Source organism: Chlorocebus sabaeus, chromosome 17 (assembly GCF_047675955.1).
Source record: "Chlorocebus sabaeus isolate Y175 chromosome 17, mChlSab1.0.hap1, whole genome shotgun sequence".
NCBI classification, from domain to species: Eukaryota; Metazoa; Chordata; class Mammalia; order Primates; family Cercopithecidae; genus Chlorocebus; species Chlorocebus sabaeus.
Genome location: NC_132920.1, coordinates 39458259 through 39475334, shown reverse-complemented (window position 1 = coordinate 39475334; position 17076 = coordinate 39458259). Strand labels below are relative to the sequence as shown.

Genomic DNA, 17076 nt, shown 5'->3' with positions numbered 1-17076 from the left:
GACCTCTTGGGTGTCCCACCCACTTTCCTGGACGTGGCCTCCCCTGACCCTCACAGGCCACCCCCTTAACTTCATCACTCCCCTGGGCTCCTGCCTTCTCAAGAGCCTTTCCAGACACCCCCTGGGAAGCCAGAGAGCCAGCAGATCCCAGGATCCTTCCAGAAAGTGAGGTCCATGAACGTCTGGCCTCTCTCAGGAATGCATTATCCAGATCTGGCCTTTCCCCTGCCAGATTGCAACATCCCTGACCAGAAGGAGAGATTTAGACCACTCCATCCAGAAGCCTGGAAACTTTGGCCTTTGCCTCTCCCACCATCCCACAGCAAGCGCGCACCTACGTGGCTGGGTTCCTCTGCATAGGTCTGAGGCAAGGCTGTGGAGCCGAGGAGGCTCCAGGCAGGAGACCGAGGGAGGCCCTACAGCAGCAAGAGGAGTCCAAGCCACACCCCAGGACTTCCCCATATCCAAGAGAGGACTGGGAAGCTGAGGACTCATGGACTCTTCACAGAGCCCGGACACTTCCTCCACTCCGGGTAGAGGGATTTCGGGGACCCTCTCAGAAGCAAGGAGTGGACAAGACTCTTGGTTAAGGCTCCCCTTACCTCCCAAGGTCATGGACAAGTGGCAATCAGCTGGGGTCCCTCTTTTGGGGTACAGAGGAAAGGACAGAGGTGTGGGAGACCCAAGGTGGTCTTGAGATTGACAGACAGCAAGTCCTTGGAGATAGCCCCCGAGTCCAAGAACTTAGGCAGGGTCCCCAAGACAATAAAGTTGGTCTCTCCTATCTCCCCCCTCTGAGTGAGGTTTCCAGGAGTCCCTCCTATTGTTAATTCCAGGAAATGTGAGGGGGCTCAGGGCCCCTTCCCTCAGCGCCTGCGGTCACCCAGCAGCTTTCTCCTTCTCCCTGGCCTAGGTCTAGCGGGTGGGCACCCCGCACACATTTGAGGCGGGGCCAGATGCCCACAGTTCAGAGCCTCTTTTTGTCCCTGGGATTGGATCCCAGGGCTGGGTGGGGCCAGGCTGTCCCATTCCCCAGCACTCCTCCTCCCTGGCGAAACCGGGCACCGACAGGTTTGCGAGAGGAGAGACAAGCTGGGTGCCTGGCCTTTCCCTCCCACCAGGTCCTAGCCCACCGCTCCCGGCGCCGGCTCCCCGCCTCTCTAGCTATGTACCGACCGCGAACCCGGGTGGCTCCCGAGGACACGGTCCGAGGCTGCGCGGTGCCCAGCACCGTGCTCCTGCTCTTCGCCTACCTGACTTACCTGGCGCTGGGCACCGGCGTGTTCTGGACGCTGGAGGGCCGCGCGGCGCAGGACTCCAGCCGCAGCTTCCAGCGCGACAAGTGGGAGCTGTTGCAGAACTTCACGTGTCTGGACCGCCCGGCGCTGGACTCGCTGATCCGGGTCAGGGGCGAGCAGGGCCGACCTGGGCGCGGCGGGATGGGGTAGGGGGCCGCGGGGTGCACAGGCCGAGGGCGAGGGGACCTACTCAGGCCCTGGTCAGGCGTTTCCTGGTCAGGGAAACGCCGGGAACGTAGACGCGGGCACTACGGGGGTGGGCGTTCCTGCGCGGGGACCAGAGGGTTGGAGGACCTCGAAGGAAAAGACCCTCGCTCTAGCGAGAGGACTGAGAGAAGCCGGGCTGAGTCCTCCCTGGGAGCGAGAGGGCATGCTGGCCCAGTAAGGAGGCAGATGCCTGGGGACACATCCGAATTTGGGGGCGAGGACGAGGACGGCAGGGGGCGCGCGCGTAACCGGCCCCGCCCGGCCTGACCCGGGAAAGGGCGCGTTTGGGCCTGCTGGGGGGTCGGTTGCACCTGGACCCATGGCGAAGGACTAAAGGCCACACCTGGCCGCTTCCAGCGGGAGAACCCGGGCGCACGTTTGCGAACTCGGGGCTGGGACGGCAGGGGCGCCGGGTCTAAGGATGCGCAGGAGCGCGGGCGCAGCGGTAGGAGCCTGGGGGAAGGCGCGCTAGTCCCGGAGGGTGGGTGGAATGGGCCCGAGGCGTGCTGGCCTGGGCCACCCGCTACGCAGAGAGGGGGCTCGACGTGCGCAGACCCGGGTTCGAGAGGAGGGCGGGCGCAGGGCCTCTCTCTGGCTGAACCCGCTTTACTCCGAGTCTTCGGACACAAGGACTGGGCGCGCCGCCGCCGCGCGGCTGCCCGGAAAGGCGGAAGGCGGGGTTCAGGGGAGGACTCCCAGGTAACTCTGAGCAGAGGCTCCTCGAGGGTGGGGCCTAGCGGGGCGGAGGAGGCCAGGGAGGGTTCTAGGGGTGGCGCATCTTCCCACTGAAGCGACGCCAGACTGGCAGCTGCTCGAGTTGGCGGAGGCATTGATGTCCCGGGCCCTGGCTTGGTTCCCCACCCCTTTGTCCAAGAGCCCAGAGTCCAGACAGCTGCACGCCAGCCCAGAACCCCCGCCTTGCAGTCGTGGTGGCTCATCCATCCAGAGTCTCCAGCCCAAAGCCAATCCCCGGAAGGTGGCAGGGAACCGTGCCAGGGTAGGAAGGGACCCAGCGCGGAGCGAAAGTGGTGTTCTGAACCCTCGGACTAGGCCGATTCGGTGAAGTCAGGAGCTAGCCAGGGCCAGGCCTATCTCTACTAAGGACCTAAAGTGGTTCCTCCAGCTCCCCACCTGCGGACTTCTGCAAATACAGCCCGATTGCTGGGTCCTGGTGCTGAGGCTGCCTGCCATTACCCTTGCAGAGGTGGTGAACTTCAACTACAAGCAGCCTGGGCCCAGGGAGATGGCTATGATGGTGATGATAACAGTAAATGCCTCCGTGCAGCGCTTACCTCGTACCGAGCACTGTTTCTAGTGCTCTACCCGTATTTACTTGTTTCAGGCTCACCTCCCTCACAGGTGGGTACTGTTTTCATCATCCTGTTTCAGAGGTGAAGACACTGAGGCTCAGAGAGGTTACATACGAATGCATGGCTCCATAGCCAGGAGCTGGAGCTATTAACCAGCATGAGTGCTCCTTCAGTGTGGACCTGTGGATGTGGGTGCTTCCCAAGATTCCCAGCCAGGCTGTCATCTCTTTGGGCTTTCCCTTCAACTCCCTCTACCCCCACCTCACCCCCTTCCTCAACCCTCCTGTGGCTTCAGCTGTCTCCAGTAATAAGGATGTGGTATCCAGCCCAGATCTTCTTTCTGAGCACCAGATGTGGACATGCAACTTCTGAAATCCAAGAGCAAGCAGTCCTCCTCCCAGCCCTGCTCCTCCACCTGTCCTAAATCTCGATTGTCTGCTATGTCCACACACCCTCACAGTCCTCTGCAACATCTCCTTTACTGCCTATACTAAATAGGGCCAGACGCCTAGGCTTCTGAATATCTCCTCTCTGTTCTTCCTGGACCACTCTGTGCCAGGAGACAGGCCAGGGCCCGTCTGTCACTCACCTCTGCAGGAGTCTCTCCCCTCTGGTCAACCCCTGCTATACTGCCAGCTGCCACAGAGCACACCAACCTGATCCTACTTCCCCTTTGCTCAGTGACCTTGGATGATACCTGCCACTTCATACCTGGCATGGCAAAGCCAAGCACAGCTTGGCCTCAATCACTTCTTACCAGTCTCCTTAATCTAGGTCCCAGGCAGTCTCACCTCCCAGCTTCTGCACTGCTGTCCCATCTACCTAAACGTCCTTCCACCAGAAGCAATCCTACCTGACCCTCAAGGAAGGCCCAGATAAAACATCACATCCTCCATGAGGCCCCTGCTCCTACCCAAATGAGAATGAACATCCTTCTTCCCCAGAGTCCTACAACATTATATGCCCAGTAATGATGATGATAGCAACTGCTAACACCATGTGCCAGGTACTAAGACTACACATAATACCTTATTTAACACTCACAACAACTCTATGAAATAGGTACTATTTGTATTACCATTCTATAGGTAAGGAAGCTGAGGCACAGAGAGAAGTTGAGCAACTTGCCCTGGATTGTGTAGCTGCACTTCCTCCTTAATGCCCAAAGTGACATTGACTGCATCATATTAGAGTTAATTAGGTTTATCTGTGTATCACTGAGGGCTGGGGTCACGTCCCCTAAAAGCACCACACATCATGCCTGGCCTAGTGTTTGTTTCAGGAATTGGGAGTGAGCAGGGGAGAAAATGAGTGGTTGGTTTACTAGGACTCCAACCTGACCTAGCCCCTGGGTAAGGTGGGGAAGGAGCTGTTCCTGTGGTAGCTGTTGGTAGCTGTACCTGGTGAGCCCTTGGTGAAAGGGGTAGAGCCTCCTTTCCCTGGTGGGCTGGGATCGAAGAGTAATTGTGAGGGCTGTGTGTGTAGGGGGGTGTGTGTGTGTGTGTGTGTATGTGTGTGTGTGTTGAGGTGCAGGAAATCCGTCACCCCACAGACCCTGGTGGTCATTGCAGCCTCTTCCCCAGGACGTCGTCCAAGCATACAAAAACGGGGCCAGCCTCCTCAGCAACACCACCGGCATGGGGCGCTGGGAGCTCCTGGGCTCCTTCTTCTTTTCTGTGTCCACCATCACCACCATTGGTAAGGGCCAGATGGGGCCAGGGGGATGGGGGTGGGGAAAGAGGCAGCTCCCTGAGAGGCAGCAGGCTGGTTGCCTTTTGGAGGGGTTACCTAGAGCCTCATGACTCCAAGTGCAGTCCGGCTCTACAGCGTGGACACCACCTGGGCGCAGTCTCAGGCCTCACTACATACCTCCTGACTCAGCCTCTGTAGCTCACCCAGGTCCCTGGGGGATTCATGTGCACCGTTGGAGTTTGACAAGCACTGCCCTAGGGGATTTCTGCCCCACATGGCCTTTCAGGACACAGAAATCTCCCGGTATAGCAAGAAACATGTCTCTGGGCACAACAAGGGTGCCAGTCTCCTCAGCTGAGCCCACCCACCACTGAGCCCCGGGGGTGGTGGTCAGGAGAAGTGGGGGGAAAGTTAGGAAAGAAGAAGGAGTATAAATCCAAAGAAAGAGCTTTAACCCCCCTGCTTCTCTGCCCTGGGGGAGGGGGCCATTCCTCCCACCTCCACGTCTCCAGACCCCATTCCCACAGGCCTCTCTTCAGCTTGCAAACAGCCTCCTCCACTCCTCATCGCTATCCTCCCCACACACAGGGACACCTGGAGTAACCCTCCCCTGGGGAAGAGCCGAGGTAGAGCTTGTCTCAGGAGGGTGCTGAGGGGCTGTTGTGCAGAGAAGAGCAGGCTAGATCCCTGCAGCTCTGAAACCTAGGAGATCATGCAAATCAAGCCACCCAGATCCTTCTGCCCCAGCCCCTGCATGACACAGGACTTGCCACCAGGTGGCAGGCTGATATCACCGGTGACTTGGGCTAAGGCCTCCCAGCTCCTGGCCAGCCAGGATCCTCTCTCCAGGACACCAATATCCCAGCCTCCCCACAGGATGGGGTAAGGCAAGAGCACCCAGAGGATTCTCCATCTAGTTTTAAATTGGCCAGAACTTCTTGAAAGCAGACCTCAGAGCTACATGGGAGCTTGGGCAGTCCTTGAGACAAGCATGCTTGGGAGGCACCCCAGACCCCAGGGGCCCTGAGCCCCTGAAGGACTGGCAGGATGGACCGATTCATCTTTACATCCCCAAGGGTCTATTACAAGGCCCAGCATACAGCAGCCACTCAATAAATACTGCCACGTTAAGGAATTCCATTAAATATGCATTCACCAGGCATGTATTGAGTTCCAGGGTAGCAGGAGATCTTAAAACACAGTCACCATAGGCCAGGCCTCCCAGATTTGGGGGTCCTTTAGTCTGCAAACCCCACACCTCCCACACTCTTCCCCAGGCCTGTGACTTTGACCCACCAAATTCAGAGTTTTGCTACCTCTCTTCCCACCTCTCTTCCCAACTCTACCACCCCTAGCCTAGATTATATCTCTGTCCTTTCCTCTCCACTCAGTTTCAACCAGCTGTGAGGGTGAGGAGGGTAGAGAGAGGAGGGCCCTGCCCCACCTCCCCAACACAGTACACCTGAGGAAACACCTGTGGTCTTCTTGTACTAGGCACTGTGCTGGGCACTTTGACATTTAAGATTTCAGTTTGTCCATATGGCAACCTCCAACGATAGGTCTTATTTTCTTTATTGTTTGAGATAGAGTCTCGCTGTGTCGCCCAGGCTGGAGTGCAGTGGCATGATCTTAGCTCACTGAAACCTCCGCCTCCCGGGTTCAAGAGATTCTCCTGCCTCAGCCTCCTGAGTAGCTGGGACTACAGGCACCTGCCAACATGCCCGGCTAATTTTTGTATTTTAGTAGAGAAGGATTTTACCATGTTGGACAGGCTAGCCTCAAACTCCTGACCTCAAGTGATCCACCCACCTCGGCCTCCCAAAGTGCTGGGATTACAGGCATAAGCCACTGCATCCAGCCTATTTTCATGTCACAGATGGGGACACAGATGGGCACCATCTCCTCCAGGTCATACGGCTAATGAGCAACCGAGTTGACTAGCCATTGTGGAGTGAACAGGAGGGGAGTGAGGGTTCTGTGACGCTGACCACATGTGTATGCACATACACATGGGAGGAATTTGGAGAGAGAAGGAGAGGGAGATGGGAGATGAGGTACATCTGGAATGCCACAAGGGAAGAAGGGGTATTTTGAGAGGCTCAGCGGAGGGCAGCCTCCTCAGCAACCCCATTACCCTGGGACCAGCACCCTGTAAGGGCAATACTTTCCAAGCCCTAACACAGCCCTGAGCCCAGAAATCACTCATCTATGAACTCCATTCCTGGCTTGCTCATTGGTTCTCTCATTCATCCATCCATTTGTTCAATAAATAAATTGAAGGCCGGGCACGGTGGCTCTTGCCTGTAATCCCAGTATTTTGGAAGGCAGAGGCAGGTGGATCACATGAGGCCAGGAGTTGGAGGCCAGCCAGGCCAACATGGTGAAACCCCATCTCTACTAAAAATACAAAAATTAGCCAGGCATGGTGGCGGGTGCCTGTAATCCCAGCTATTTGGGAGGCTGAGACACGAGAATCGCTTGAGCCTGGGAGGTGGAGGTTGCAGTGAGCTGAGATTGTGCCACTGCACTCCAGCCTGGGCAATAGAGCAAGATTCTGCCTCAATCAATCAATCAATCAATCAATCAATAGCGTACCTAGTATGGGCCAGACACTGGTGTTGAGGATACAATGGTAGCCAAAATTAGCAAGTCCTGGCCCTTGGGGAGCTGACATTCTAGTGTGAGGGGACACACATTAAACAGATACATGGACAATAATCAGGTAGTGGGGTGTGCTTAGAGAAAAGTAAAGCTAGTTAAAGGGGTCTCATAGTGATGGGGGCACCTATTGTAGATGGGGTGGCCATTCAAGGACTCGCTGATACAGTAACATTGAAGCAGAGACATAAGTCAAATAATGGAGCAAACTGCTGATGTCGGAGGAGAGAATCCTCTACCAGCAAGTGCAAATGCCCTGAGGTGGGAGTGTGACTTGTATGTCTGGGGAGCAGTAAGGAGGTCCAGGTAGGTGGAGAGGGTTGGAAACAGGAACTGCATTCAGAGAGTACAGAGGAGACCAATCATAGAAAGACTTGTAGGGTCCTTGCAGGATGCCTAGAGATCCCAGCAAGATGCAAGGTGACAGGAGACATGCTGGAGTGAGAGGTGGAGTGGGTGGGGCTGTGGCTACCCAGTGTTCAACAGGTAGGATCGTTGACATCCGCTGATTTTGCTGACCTGAGGGATGGCTGAGAATAATGGGGTGGAAAAAAAACCATTTAATGTCAGCTGAGAATGCTGTAGGCCTCTATGGGGCTCCTTTCAGAGCTAGAATCTTAGTGTCCCCATCCCACTGGTGAAAACTGGATGGGGAAAAAAAAAAAAAAACAGGAAGAGAGGAACTTGGCAGGACCTACAGCTGGAGGAGGAGAGGTTGGTGAGGAGGCAGGCGGAGAGGTGGGTGGAAAGTAGGAGGTTTACCTCGCCCTAGATGCCTGCAGAAAGAACTCTCTCCTTTAGAAGAGGAAACCCATAAAGGCCAGAGGGGGAGGTAGATGGAGACTCAAGAGGCTTCTGAAGTCCTCAGACCAGAAGCCAGTTCACTGGAGTGCCATCATTCGTTTATTTAACAAACATTTAGCACCTTGTATATACCAGATGCTTGCAGGCTCGCATTCCCTTCTACAGTGTACCTCAATTCCTCATTTCATCGTTACCCCCCACTGTAGGTGGATGTCAGCATCCCCATTTTACAGGAGGAAGTAGCATTCAGAAAGGTCAAGCCAAAAGAAAAGAAAAGAAAGAGAAAAGAAAAGAAAAGAAAGAAAGAAAAGAGGGAGGGAGGAAAGGAAAGAGGGAAGGAAGGAATGAATGGAGGGAGAGAGGGAGGAAGGAAGGAGAAGAGATCAGAAGAGAAGAGAAGGGAAGAGAAAAAGAAAAAAAGAAAAGAAAGAAGAAAGCTAGGTGCAGTGGCTCACACCTGTAATCCCAGCACTTTGGGAGGCCGAGGCGGGCGGATCACGAGGTCAGGAGATTGAGACCATCCTGGCCAACATGGTGAAACCCCATCTTTACTAAAAATCCAAAATTAGCTGGGCGTGGTGGCACGTGCCTGTAATCCCAGCTACTTGGGAGGCTGAGGCAGGAGAATCGCTTAAACTAGGGAGTCAGAGGTTGCAATGGGCCGAGATCGCACCACTGCACTCCAGCCTGGCGACAGAGCAAGACTCCGTCTCAAAAAAAAGAAAAAAGAAAGAAAGAAAGATCGAGCCACTTGCCCAAGGTCCCGCAGCCTGCAAGAAGCTGAGCTGGGATCCAAACCTAGGAGGTGCACCAGACTCCAAAGCACATGCTCTGGACTTTTACATACTTTGGCCTCTCTTAAGAGCCCTCAGTAAGATGGGGGTGGATGTAAACACTGGTTTCAATATAGTACAGACAAGTGTACGATGTGTGGGCACAGTGACCCCATCTGGGCAAGCAAGAATGTTAGGCAGTGATAGGAGGCAGAATGAGAGGCATTTGTTCATTTACTGATACCTTCATTTTTGTATTTCCTCATTCATTCATTCACCCATTCTTTATGCAGTCAACACACATATAGTGAAGAGCACCTATTAAGGGTCAGATCCTTTGCCACTTGCTGAGAATATCATGATTAAGAACCAGTCCCAGGCCGGGTGTGGAGGCGCACGCCTGTAATCCCAGCACTTTGGGAGACCAAGGCGGGCAGATCACCTGAGGTCAGAGCTCAAGACCTGCCTGGCCAACATGGCAAAACCCTGTCTATACTAAAAACACAAAAATTAGCCAGGCGTGGTGGCACATGCCTGTAATCCCAGCTACTCAGGAGGCTGAGGCAGGAGAACAGCTTGAACCCAGGAGGCAGAAGTTGCAGTGAGTCAAGATTGTGCCAGTGCACTCCAGCCTGGTCAACAGAGCGAGACTACGTCTTAAAAAAAAAAAAAAAAAAAAAAAGACCCAGTCCCTGCTCTTGAGGGTCTCAGAGCATATACTTGATATACTTGGAAGAGGCAGACATGGAAACAAATCTTTCTCACACAGTGCAAGGGAGAGTGCTGGAGGGGGCCCTGGATGAGGAGCAGCTGCACTGGAGAGTCAAGGACTAGAAGGGTCGTTTATATTTATGTGGGCAAGGAGGGGAGACACTCTCCATAGAGGAAGCATTGTGGTCAAAGGTGCAGAGGCATGGTGGACCTGGAGAGTTCTGCAGGCCAGCAATGTGGCTGGAGCTGGGGAAGTGGGGGCACCAGACGAGTCTCAGAGAAAGGCTGGACGAGAGCTTGGACTTTCCCCAGCAGACAGGAGACTCGATGATCTAATCAGGTTTGCATTTTAGTAACACAAGACTGTAGTGGTGATCAAGAAGGGTGGAGGCAGAGCTGGAGGAGAAAAGAATGTCCAGATGGATAGAATCTTTTGTGAACATCTTTTCCTTCCCTAGCTTTCCCCCTCCCTATCTTGATGATCAGAGACCCTCCCCCCCAACTTCTACCTCCTCCCCTAGGCAGTTGATGACTTATCGTCTGTCCCTGCCTCCCACTGAGGTTTATGAGGGAGCCCCGTTGTGCTAGTTTGGGTCCTCCAGGAATCAGATATCAAGACAGAATTAGATGCACAAAAGATATATTGAGGGGAGCCTTTGAAGGATAAAAGAGAAGAAACAGGAATTAATGGCAAAAGTCTCAGACTGCAAGCAGCCCTGATACCTGTGAAAGGAGAGAGGGAAGAAAGGAGACTGGAGTGGGGAGAGCTGCTCACTGCAGTGCAGCTGTGAGAAAGTCTGGGCCAGGCCATGGGGATCCCAGAGCAAAGGTTGCAAGAGGAGTGCTGCACTTGGCAGGGATGACCAGCTTCAGTGCCCCACTGTGCCCAAGCAGGGCTGGGAGCTGCATGGAGACAGCACGGCCTCAGCCTGAATGGCGCAGTAGATCCTGAGAGTGCAACAGCAGGAGGCTCTGCCCCCTCCAGCATCCCTCTGCCCACCCAGAGAGGGAGGACATGAAGAGAGGAAGAGGAGACTCACATTTGGTGGGTTTGAGCTCATGCATGCAGCTTAGCCTCCTAGAGCTTCTCTGGCCTGGAAAATATGGCACATAATTCTGATTTGGAAGGATGGTTCGAGGGTGCACTGAGGGAATGAATGTACAGGGTGCCCTGCACAGTGCCCAGCACAGAAAAGGAGGGCCTTGGCAAGTATCAGCTGCCCACATCTGCAGTGGTTAGAATGAGGGTCCTGGGGGTTGGGCCCAGGAGTGGGGCTGTGGTGGTGAGTCGACAGGACTGGGCTGGAAAGGTCCCCTGAGTGCCCCCTCTCACCTCAGGTTATGGCAACCTAAGCCCCAACACGATGGCCGCCCGCCTCTTCTGCATCTTCTTTGCCCTTGTGGGGATCCCGTTGAACCTCGTGGTGCTCAACCGACTGGGGCATCTCATGCAGCAGGGAGTAAACCACTGCTCCAGCAGGCTGGGGGGCACCTGGCAGGTGAGGGGGCTGCTGGATGGGGTGGGGATGGGTCACTTCTAGAATGAGGGGCTGCGGTGGGAATTGGGGTTACTAATGAGAAGGGGTGGGAGCAGGGGTTACTGGTGGGGTTGTGATGGGATTGGGGGTCACTGGTCAGAATAGAGTCCTCAGTAAAAAAGGACATTAGTGGTGGAAGCGGGGTGGGACTGGGCAGACAGGAAGGACATGAGGCACAGGCTCCAGGCAGGGAACCTGGAGAATACGGACCAGGTGAAGAGCCCCCTTCTTACTGGGGACAGCTCTGGCCTGCCTCCAGCTCCCTCGGCTCCCATGCGTGGGGTAAAGGCCACAGGAGGCCTGGGGACACTGTTGTACCCACAGGACCCGGGCAAGGCGCGGTGGCTGGCCGGCTCTGGCGCCCTTCTCTCTGGCCTCCTGCTCTTCCTGCTGCTGCCACCCCTGCTGTTCTCCCACATGGAGGGCTGGAGCTACATGGAGGGCTTCTACTTCGCCTTCATTACCCTCAGCACCGTGGGCTTTGGCGACTACGTTATTGGTGAGAGTTCCCGGCGGCGGGCTGGCGGGGACATACGGCTGCCTACTCCTCTCACTTATCTGCTCCCGCAGCTGGCGCACCTGCTGTGTGCACGCCATGTGGGGGCTTTTAGGCCCAAAATCCGGAGACACTGTCCTACCCGCCTTTGTTGTGTGACGGGGCTGAGGTCGCTCCGGCCCTTCGTGACCAACGCGGAGAGGTCCGACAGGTCCGCGGGCCCCCTTGTTGTGCTTAGAAGGCCCCACATGACGGGAGTCCCGGCCTCCCTCCCTGGTCCATGCTTGCCCCAGGCTCTCCCTTCCCCACTTCACTCTCTCCCCAGGGAAGGCCAGTCCGTCCCACTGCTCCTGGACTGGAGGCCACAGTACCCGCAGATCAGGCAGTAGGGTCTGGGAGACTCCTGGAACCCCAGCCTCCCCAGAGCCCTGTGGGAAAACAGTTGGCAGGCAGATTCTGAGTGCCAGCAAGAAAGGGTCTCATGATCAGTGGACCCAGGGCGGGTTTAATCAGTGGTACTACACGGGCCCCAGAAGCCAGCAGCCTTGTGTAATCAGGCTGAGGCCGATGCCCAGCAGGTGGCAGTGGAGGGACGTGCTGCGCCGTGACGGAGTGGCTGCGCCCCAGCTCAGCCTCATCACCGCCCCTTCCTGTCCCTGAAGGTGCCGCTGGCACCACCACCGCGCTAGCCTTGAGGGGCTTCGTGCCCTCCCTCTGATCCCGGACCCTAACGCGGGGAGGAGGCCTTGCCCTTCTTCACTCCTTCAGCGACAGAACCCAGCATGGAAAAATGAAGTTTTACCAAAGTAACAGTCAACTAACTCCTCAGGCAACCTACAGCAACAATTGTCACCCCCATTTTACCGAGGAGGAAGCTGAAGCTCAGAGAGGCTGAGTCATCTGCCTGAGATTGCACAGCTAGTAAGATATGAATCTTTATCTATTTGACTCCAAAATTCATACTCTTTCCAGACCACCTGAAATGTCTCCTCTCTGGGCCTCAGTGTTCCTGCCTATAAAATGAGGCAATCCCTAGAGCTCCTCATGCCGTCTAGCCTGTCTGCAAGGTTCCCAGGAAGAGCGGTCAGGTGTTGGGGCCTCACACTGCCCCCTTCTTGATCTCCGTTATCCTCCCTTATCCTAGGAGGTCTGTTGCTCTGGAAGGAAATTCTTGGGAAGATTTCTTCCAACTGGGTCATGCTCCCACCTTTACCCTCAGAATAGAGAGATATGTCTCAGGGCAGCTGAGCCCAGTAGCTCCAAGGGCCGTACCTGCACCCTCGCAGCTCAGAGTATGATTCTTAGATCTGTCATTTCTTCTCTATCTCCACTCTGCCATTTCCCTAGTCCAGACAGGGTTGTTGCATATAGCTGCACAGGTTGGGCACTGCACAATCCTATAGTTTTGCTACTTACACAGAGCATAATAAGGATGGCACCCATGGGCTTGTGCAGCCTCTCTCCTTGTCCCCTGTTGGCTCTTATGACCTTAAAAATTACAAAGGCTATGAAGTCACCTGCCCAACTCCTCTGAAGACCTTCATTGTTTTCCCATAGTTTTAGGATAAAGTCCAAAATCTGTAATCCCCCTCCTACCAATACAATCTGACTGAGGAGACCCAGTCCAGGCTTTAAGCCCAGAGGGACTGCCCAGGCCTGGGACAAGGATGGGCAAGAGCACTCCTGCCCAGCAGCCACTGCAGTGGGCAGAGTTGCCCCTTCACCACATCTCCAGAGACTTGCTACCTCCTGGGCCCCTCTGCAGTCATGGCAGTGCCTTGTAGCAGGTCACCACAATGAGAGCCCCAACTGCTTTACCTTCAAGGGATCTGCCTTATATAGATGGAGACAATGAGGCCTGGAAGAGGGAAGGGAGTTGCATAAGGTCATAGAGCAAGTGAGTCAGGGCAAGTCTAGGATAAACTCCCAAGCCTAGGCCCTTCACACCACCCGTGTTTCAGAGTCTTCCATGCCTATTCCTCAAACCTCTCAGGTCTCCTTGTCCTCCAGTAACAGGGACAACCCCTTTCTTGGATGGGGATACTGAAGTCCACCACTTGGCTACTGGGTGTTCACGTCCCTGCATCAGCAGCCACAAGAGGCGCTGTCTTCATAGCCACTCCTCTGCCTGAAGGCTGTGGCCAGAGCCACCCCCAGGTCCCAGCCGGCTGCTTCTCCCCAGCCCCATAGCCCTCAAGCCTCCCAATTGCATTTGCAGCTCAGTTGAGCGCCTTGCCAGCTGCCAGGTCTCCTGCCACTTATGATTTCAGCTTAAAAAAATAAAATAAAAAGGGGAGAAGAGCACCTCCTCCCCTCTGTCTCCAGGAGCAAGCCAAGCTGGCGGGTGGCAGGGCCAGAAAACCGGCTCACCGCCTGATCTCATTTGGGACCATCAGCGGAATCATGGCCCCATAACCCAATCAGCCTAATCCAATCCCAGCTCCTGCCAGGCAGCAGAGGTCAGCTCCCAGGTGGCAGCCTCATCCCCATGTGGGGGTCCTAGAGAGGGGCCCAGCCTTGGGGGACCTGGAGAGAGAGGCTGTCTTGGGGCCAGCAGGACAGGATGAGGAGTAAACAGAGGCATGGTACAGGGAGCAACGACAGAAAAGGATGACGAAGAAATAGGAGGGGAGATCTCTACCCTTTGAATGATTCCAATCTGATGAGGGAGGCAACACAGACCTCCAGGGAAGGAACTAAATGATAGAGCAAATCCTTGGCAAGATTTATCTAAGACTCACAGCAGCTCCCATCAGTCCCCTCCCTCGGCCATACTTACCCAGCACCAACTTCGTTGGGGGCGTCCGGTGGTGAGTGAAACCAGCAACCACCTATAGGTCTTGGGTACCTGTTATGTGCCAGGCACCATTCTGAGCACTTGAGCTGTATCAGCCCATGTGATCCTCCCAACAGTCATAGGAGGAGGACTCTTACTGTCTCCATTTTACAGATGAGGAAGTAACTTTCCCAGCAGACACACATAGGCCATGAGAGCAGCACGTGTAACAGAGGAACCCAACGTGGTCTGTAGGGAGGAATGTCTGAACTGAGGTCTGCAGGATGAGGGAAGGTAACCAGGCCAAGAAAAATGGAAAATGAAGAGCATTTGGAACTGAGAGGCCATAAGTACAAAGACCCAGAGGCAGGAAGAATGATAGACAGGGCAACGGGAAAAAGACCAGAATGACCAGGCAGTCAGAGGGGAGAGGTGCTGCAGAAGTGGGCAGAGGGCCTTGAGGATTTCAACTTCATCCTAAAAGCCAAGGGGGCACAGTCATATTCCCCATCTCACAGGTGAAGGAGGTTCAGACAGGTGACTGAAGAACCGAGTCAGGAAACATATTCCAGTGGTTCCATTGTTCTTCCCAAATCCCCTGGCTCCAGCAAGCTGCCTCCTTTCAGATACAAGAAAACCAAACAGAGACTGGCAAACACTAGAGCGGACATCAAAATCCTCTGGAGGCTTGTTAAAATAACAGACTGCTGGCCAGGCACAGTGGCTCATGCCTGTAATCCTAGCACTTTGGAGGCTGAGGCAGGTGGATTGCCTGAGCTCAGGAGTTTGAGACCAGCCTGGGCAACAATGGTGAAACCCCATTTCTACTAAAATACAAAAAATTCACCGATCGTGGTGGCAGGTGCCAGTAATCCCAGCTACTTGGGAGGCTGAGGCAGGAGAATCGCTTGAACCTGGGAGGCGGAGGTTGCAGTGAGCCGAGATCGCGCCATTGCACTCCAGCCTGGGCAACAAGAGTGAGACTCTGTCTGCAAAACAAAACAAAAAATACAGATTGCTGGGCCTATGCCCAGGGTTTCTGATCCAGTAGGTCTGGGGTAGGGGCCCCATCATTTACATTTCCAGCAAGCTCTCAGGGATGCTGATGCTGCTGGCCCCAGGGACCACACTTTGAGAACTGCTAGGATGGAGCATAAACGGATTCCCTCAGAAAGACAAAGAGGAGATATAGCTCCTAAACCCAAGTGCCAATCCAGGGAGGCTTTCTGGAATCCTTTGCAGGTGACCATGAGGCTAGGAATCTCCATGTTCTGTCCCACTGACCCCTCAACTTGCTTATATGAATCAAACCGTGTATCTCTGTTTCTCTTTGAGGAATGTGGTCCTGACTTTCCCAGGCCTCCATCCTCTGACCTTGCCTCTTCCCCAGGGATGAATCCCTCCCAGAGGTACCCACTGTGGTACAAGAACGTGGTGTCCCTGTGGATCCTCTTTGGGATGGCATGGCTGGCCTTGATCATCAAACTCATCCTCTCCCAGCTGGAGACTCCAGGGAGGGTATGTTCCTGCTACCACCACAGCTCCAAGGAAGACTTCAAGTCCCAAAGCTGGAGACTGGGCCCCGACCAGGAGCCAGAGTCCCACTCCCCACAGCAAGAAAGCTATCCAGAGGGACCTATGGGAATCATACGGCATCTGGAACCTTCTGCTCAGGCTGCAGGCTGTGGCAAGGACAGCTAGTTATACTCCATTCTTTGTTTGGTCATCCTCCTCAGTAGCAAGACCCCTGATTTTAGGCTTGGCACATGTCCACCCAAACTAAAGACAACATTTTCCATCCACCCTTGAGGCTAGGTGCAGCTATATGATTAATTCTGCCTATAGGATATATAGAGACATGTCCTAGGTGACATGGGTTGTGACTTTCGGGTTGGGGGAGGCATGCCCTTCTTCCCCACTTCCTTACTTTAGCTGGCTGCAATGCCGATATGCTGGCTGGAGCTCCGGCAGCCATACAGCACCCTGAAGTAGAGGCAATGTTTAAGATTGATGGCACAATAAGATAGGAAGAGTCTGTATCACTGATGATCACAGAGCCATCCTAACAAACCTGGACGGAATATCACCCGACCTCCTTTATGTGAGAGAGAAATAAACATCTTATATAAAACACCATTATTTGGGTTTTTCTGTCATTCATAACTAAACCTAATTCTAAGTATACCCAGAGACAAAGGCAGCATCTGAGACTGGAACCTACACAGAGAGAAACTACCTTCTCCCCAGGTGAGTTTGTCCAGGGCTGGTGGCAAGAATGGATTGAAGGCTGAACTGCCAGCCCCCTACACCTTCAGAGAGCCACCAAGTAAACTTGGTAAAGATTTGCTGATAACTCTCAGGGCCGATACAGCCAGCAGGCGGCTGGTCTCAGTCCAGCTGCTGAATCCTTACTCTGTGGCTCATTCATACCACAGAAAAGCCAGGGGCAAGCCAATGGACTCCTCCTGACTCACCCTGCCCCACTGCATTTGAAGGCTCCCACAACGGTTTGCAAAGCCGGGTAGAGTTTGCAAAGGCTACTTCTGTTTGCGGAGTGTTACTGAGGGTTGCTACCAAGACAGCACATAACACAGTGGTTCCCACCATACACACGTACAAGCACAGCCAGAGCTCCTGGCAGTACCAGCTAACACCTGAGGTCACCTGGGGCAGCTGGGCTCTTGGCCTCAGTAGGCACCTGTGATTCCATTCCCTCCACCCATCTTGCAGGTGGCATCCCAGGGGCCCAGGGAGTTCCATGTGGCCCCTCCCTGTGACCATCTTGGAACTGGGTGAGCGTCAACCCTTTGGCC

The 17076-nt window shown here is 54.6% G+C and overlaps 1 protein-coding gene across 2 annotated transcripts; it reads left to right on the top strand.

Annotated features, from left to right (window-relative positions):
- The first annotated feature begins 1041 nt into the window (after positions 1-1041).
- Positions 1042-16399, top strand: KCNK17 (potassium two pore domain channel subfamily K member 17). Of its 2 annotated transcripts, none has more exons than XM_007972714.3 (5): positions 1042-1403; positions 4399-4513; positions 10792-10952; positions 11316-11490; positions 15654-16399. In XM_007972714.3, the coding sequence occupies exons 1-5, from the start codon at positions 1167-1169 to the stop codon at positions 15962-15964; spliced, it is 999 nt and encodes a 332-aa protein (XP_007970905.3). In that variant the 5' UTR covers positions 1042-1166; the 3' UTR covers positions 15965-16399. The 2 variants fall into 2 exon arrangements, with proteins under 2 accessions (XP_007970905.3, XP_007970906.2); XM_007972715.3 differs by lacking the exon at positions 15654-16399 and adding an exon at positions 14872-15486.
- Positions 16400-17076: the final 677 nt, after the last annotated feature.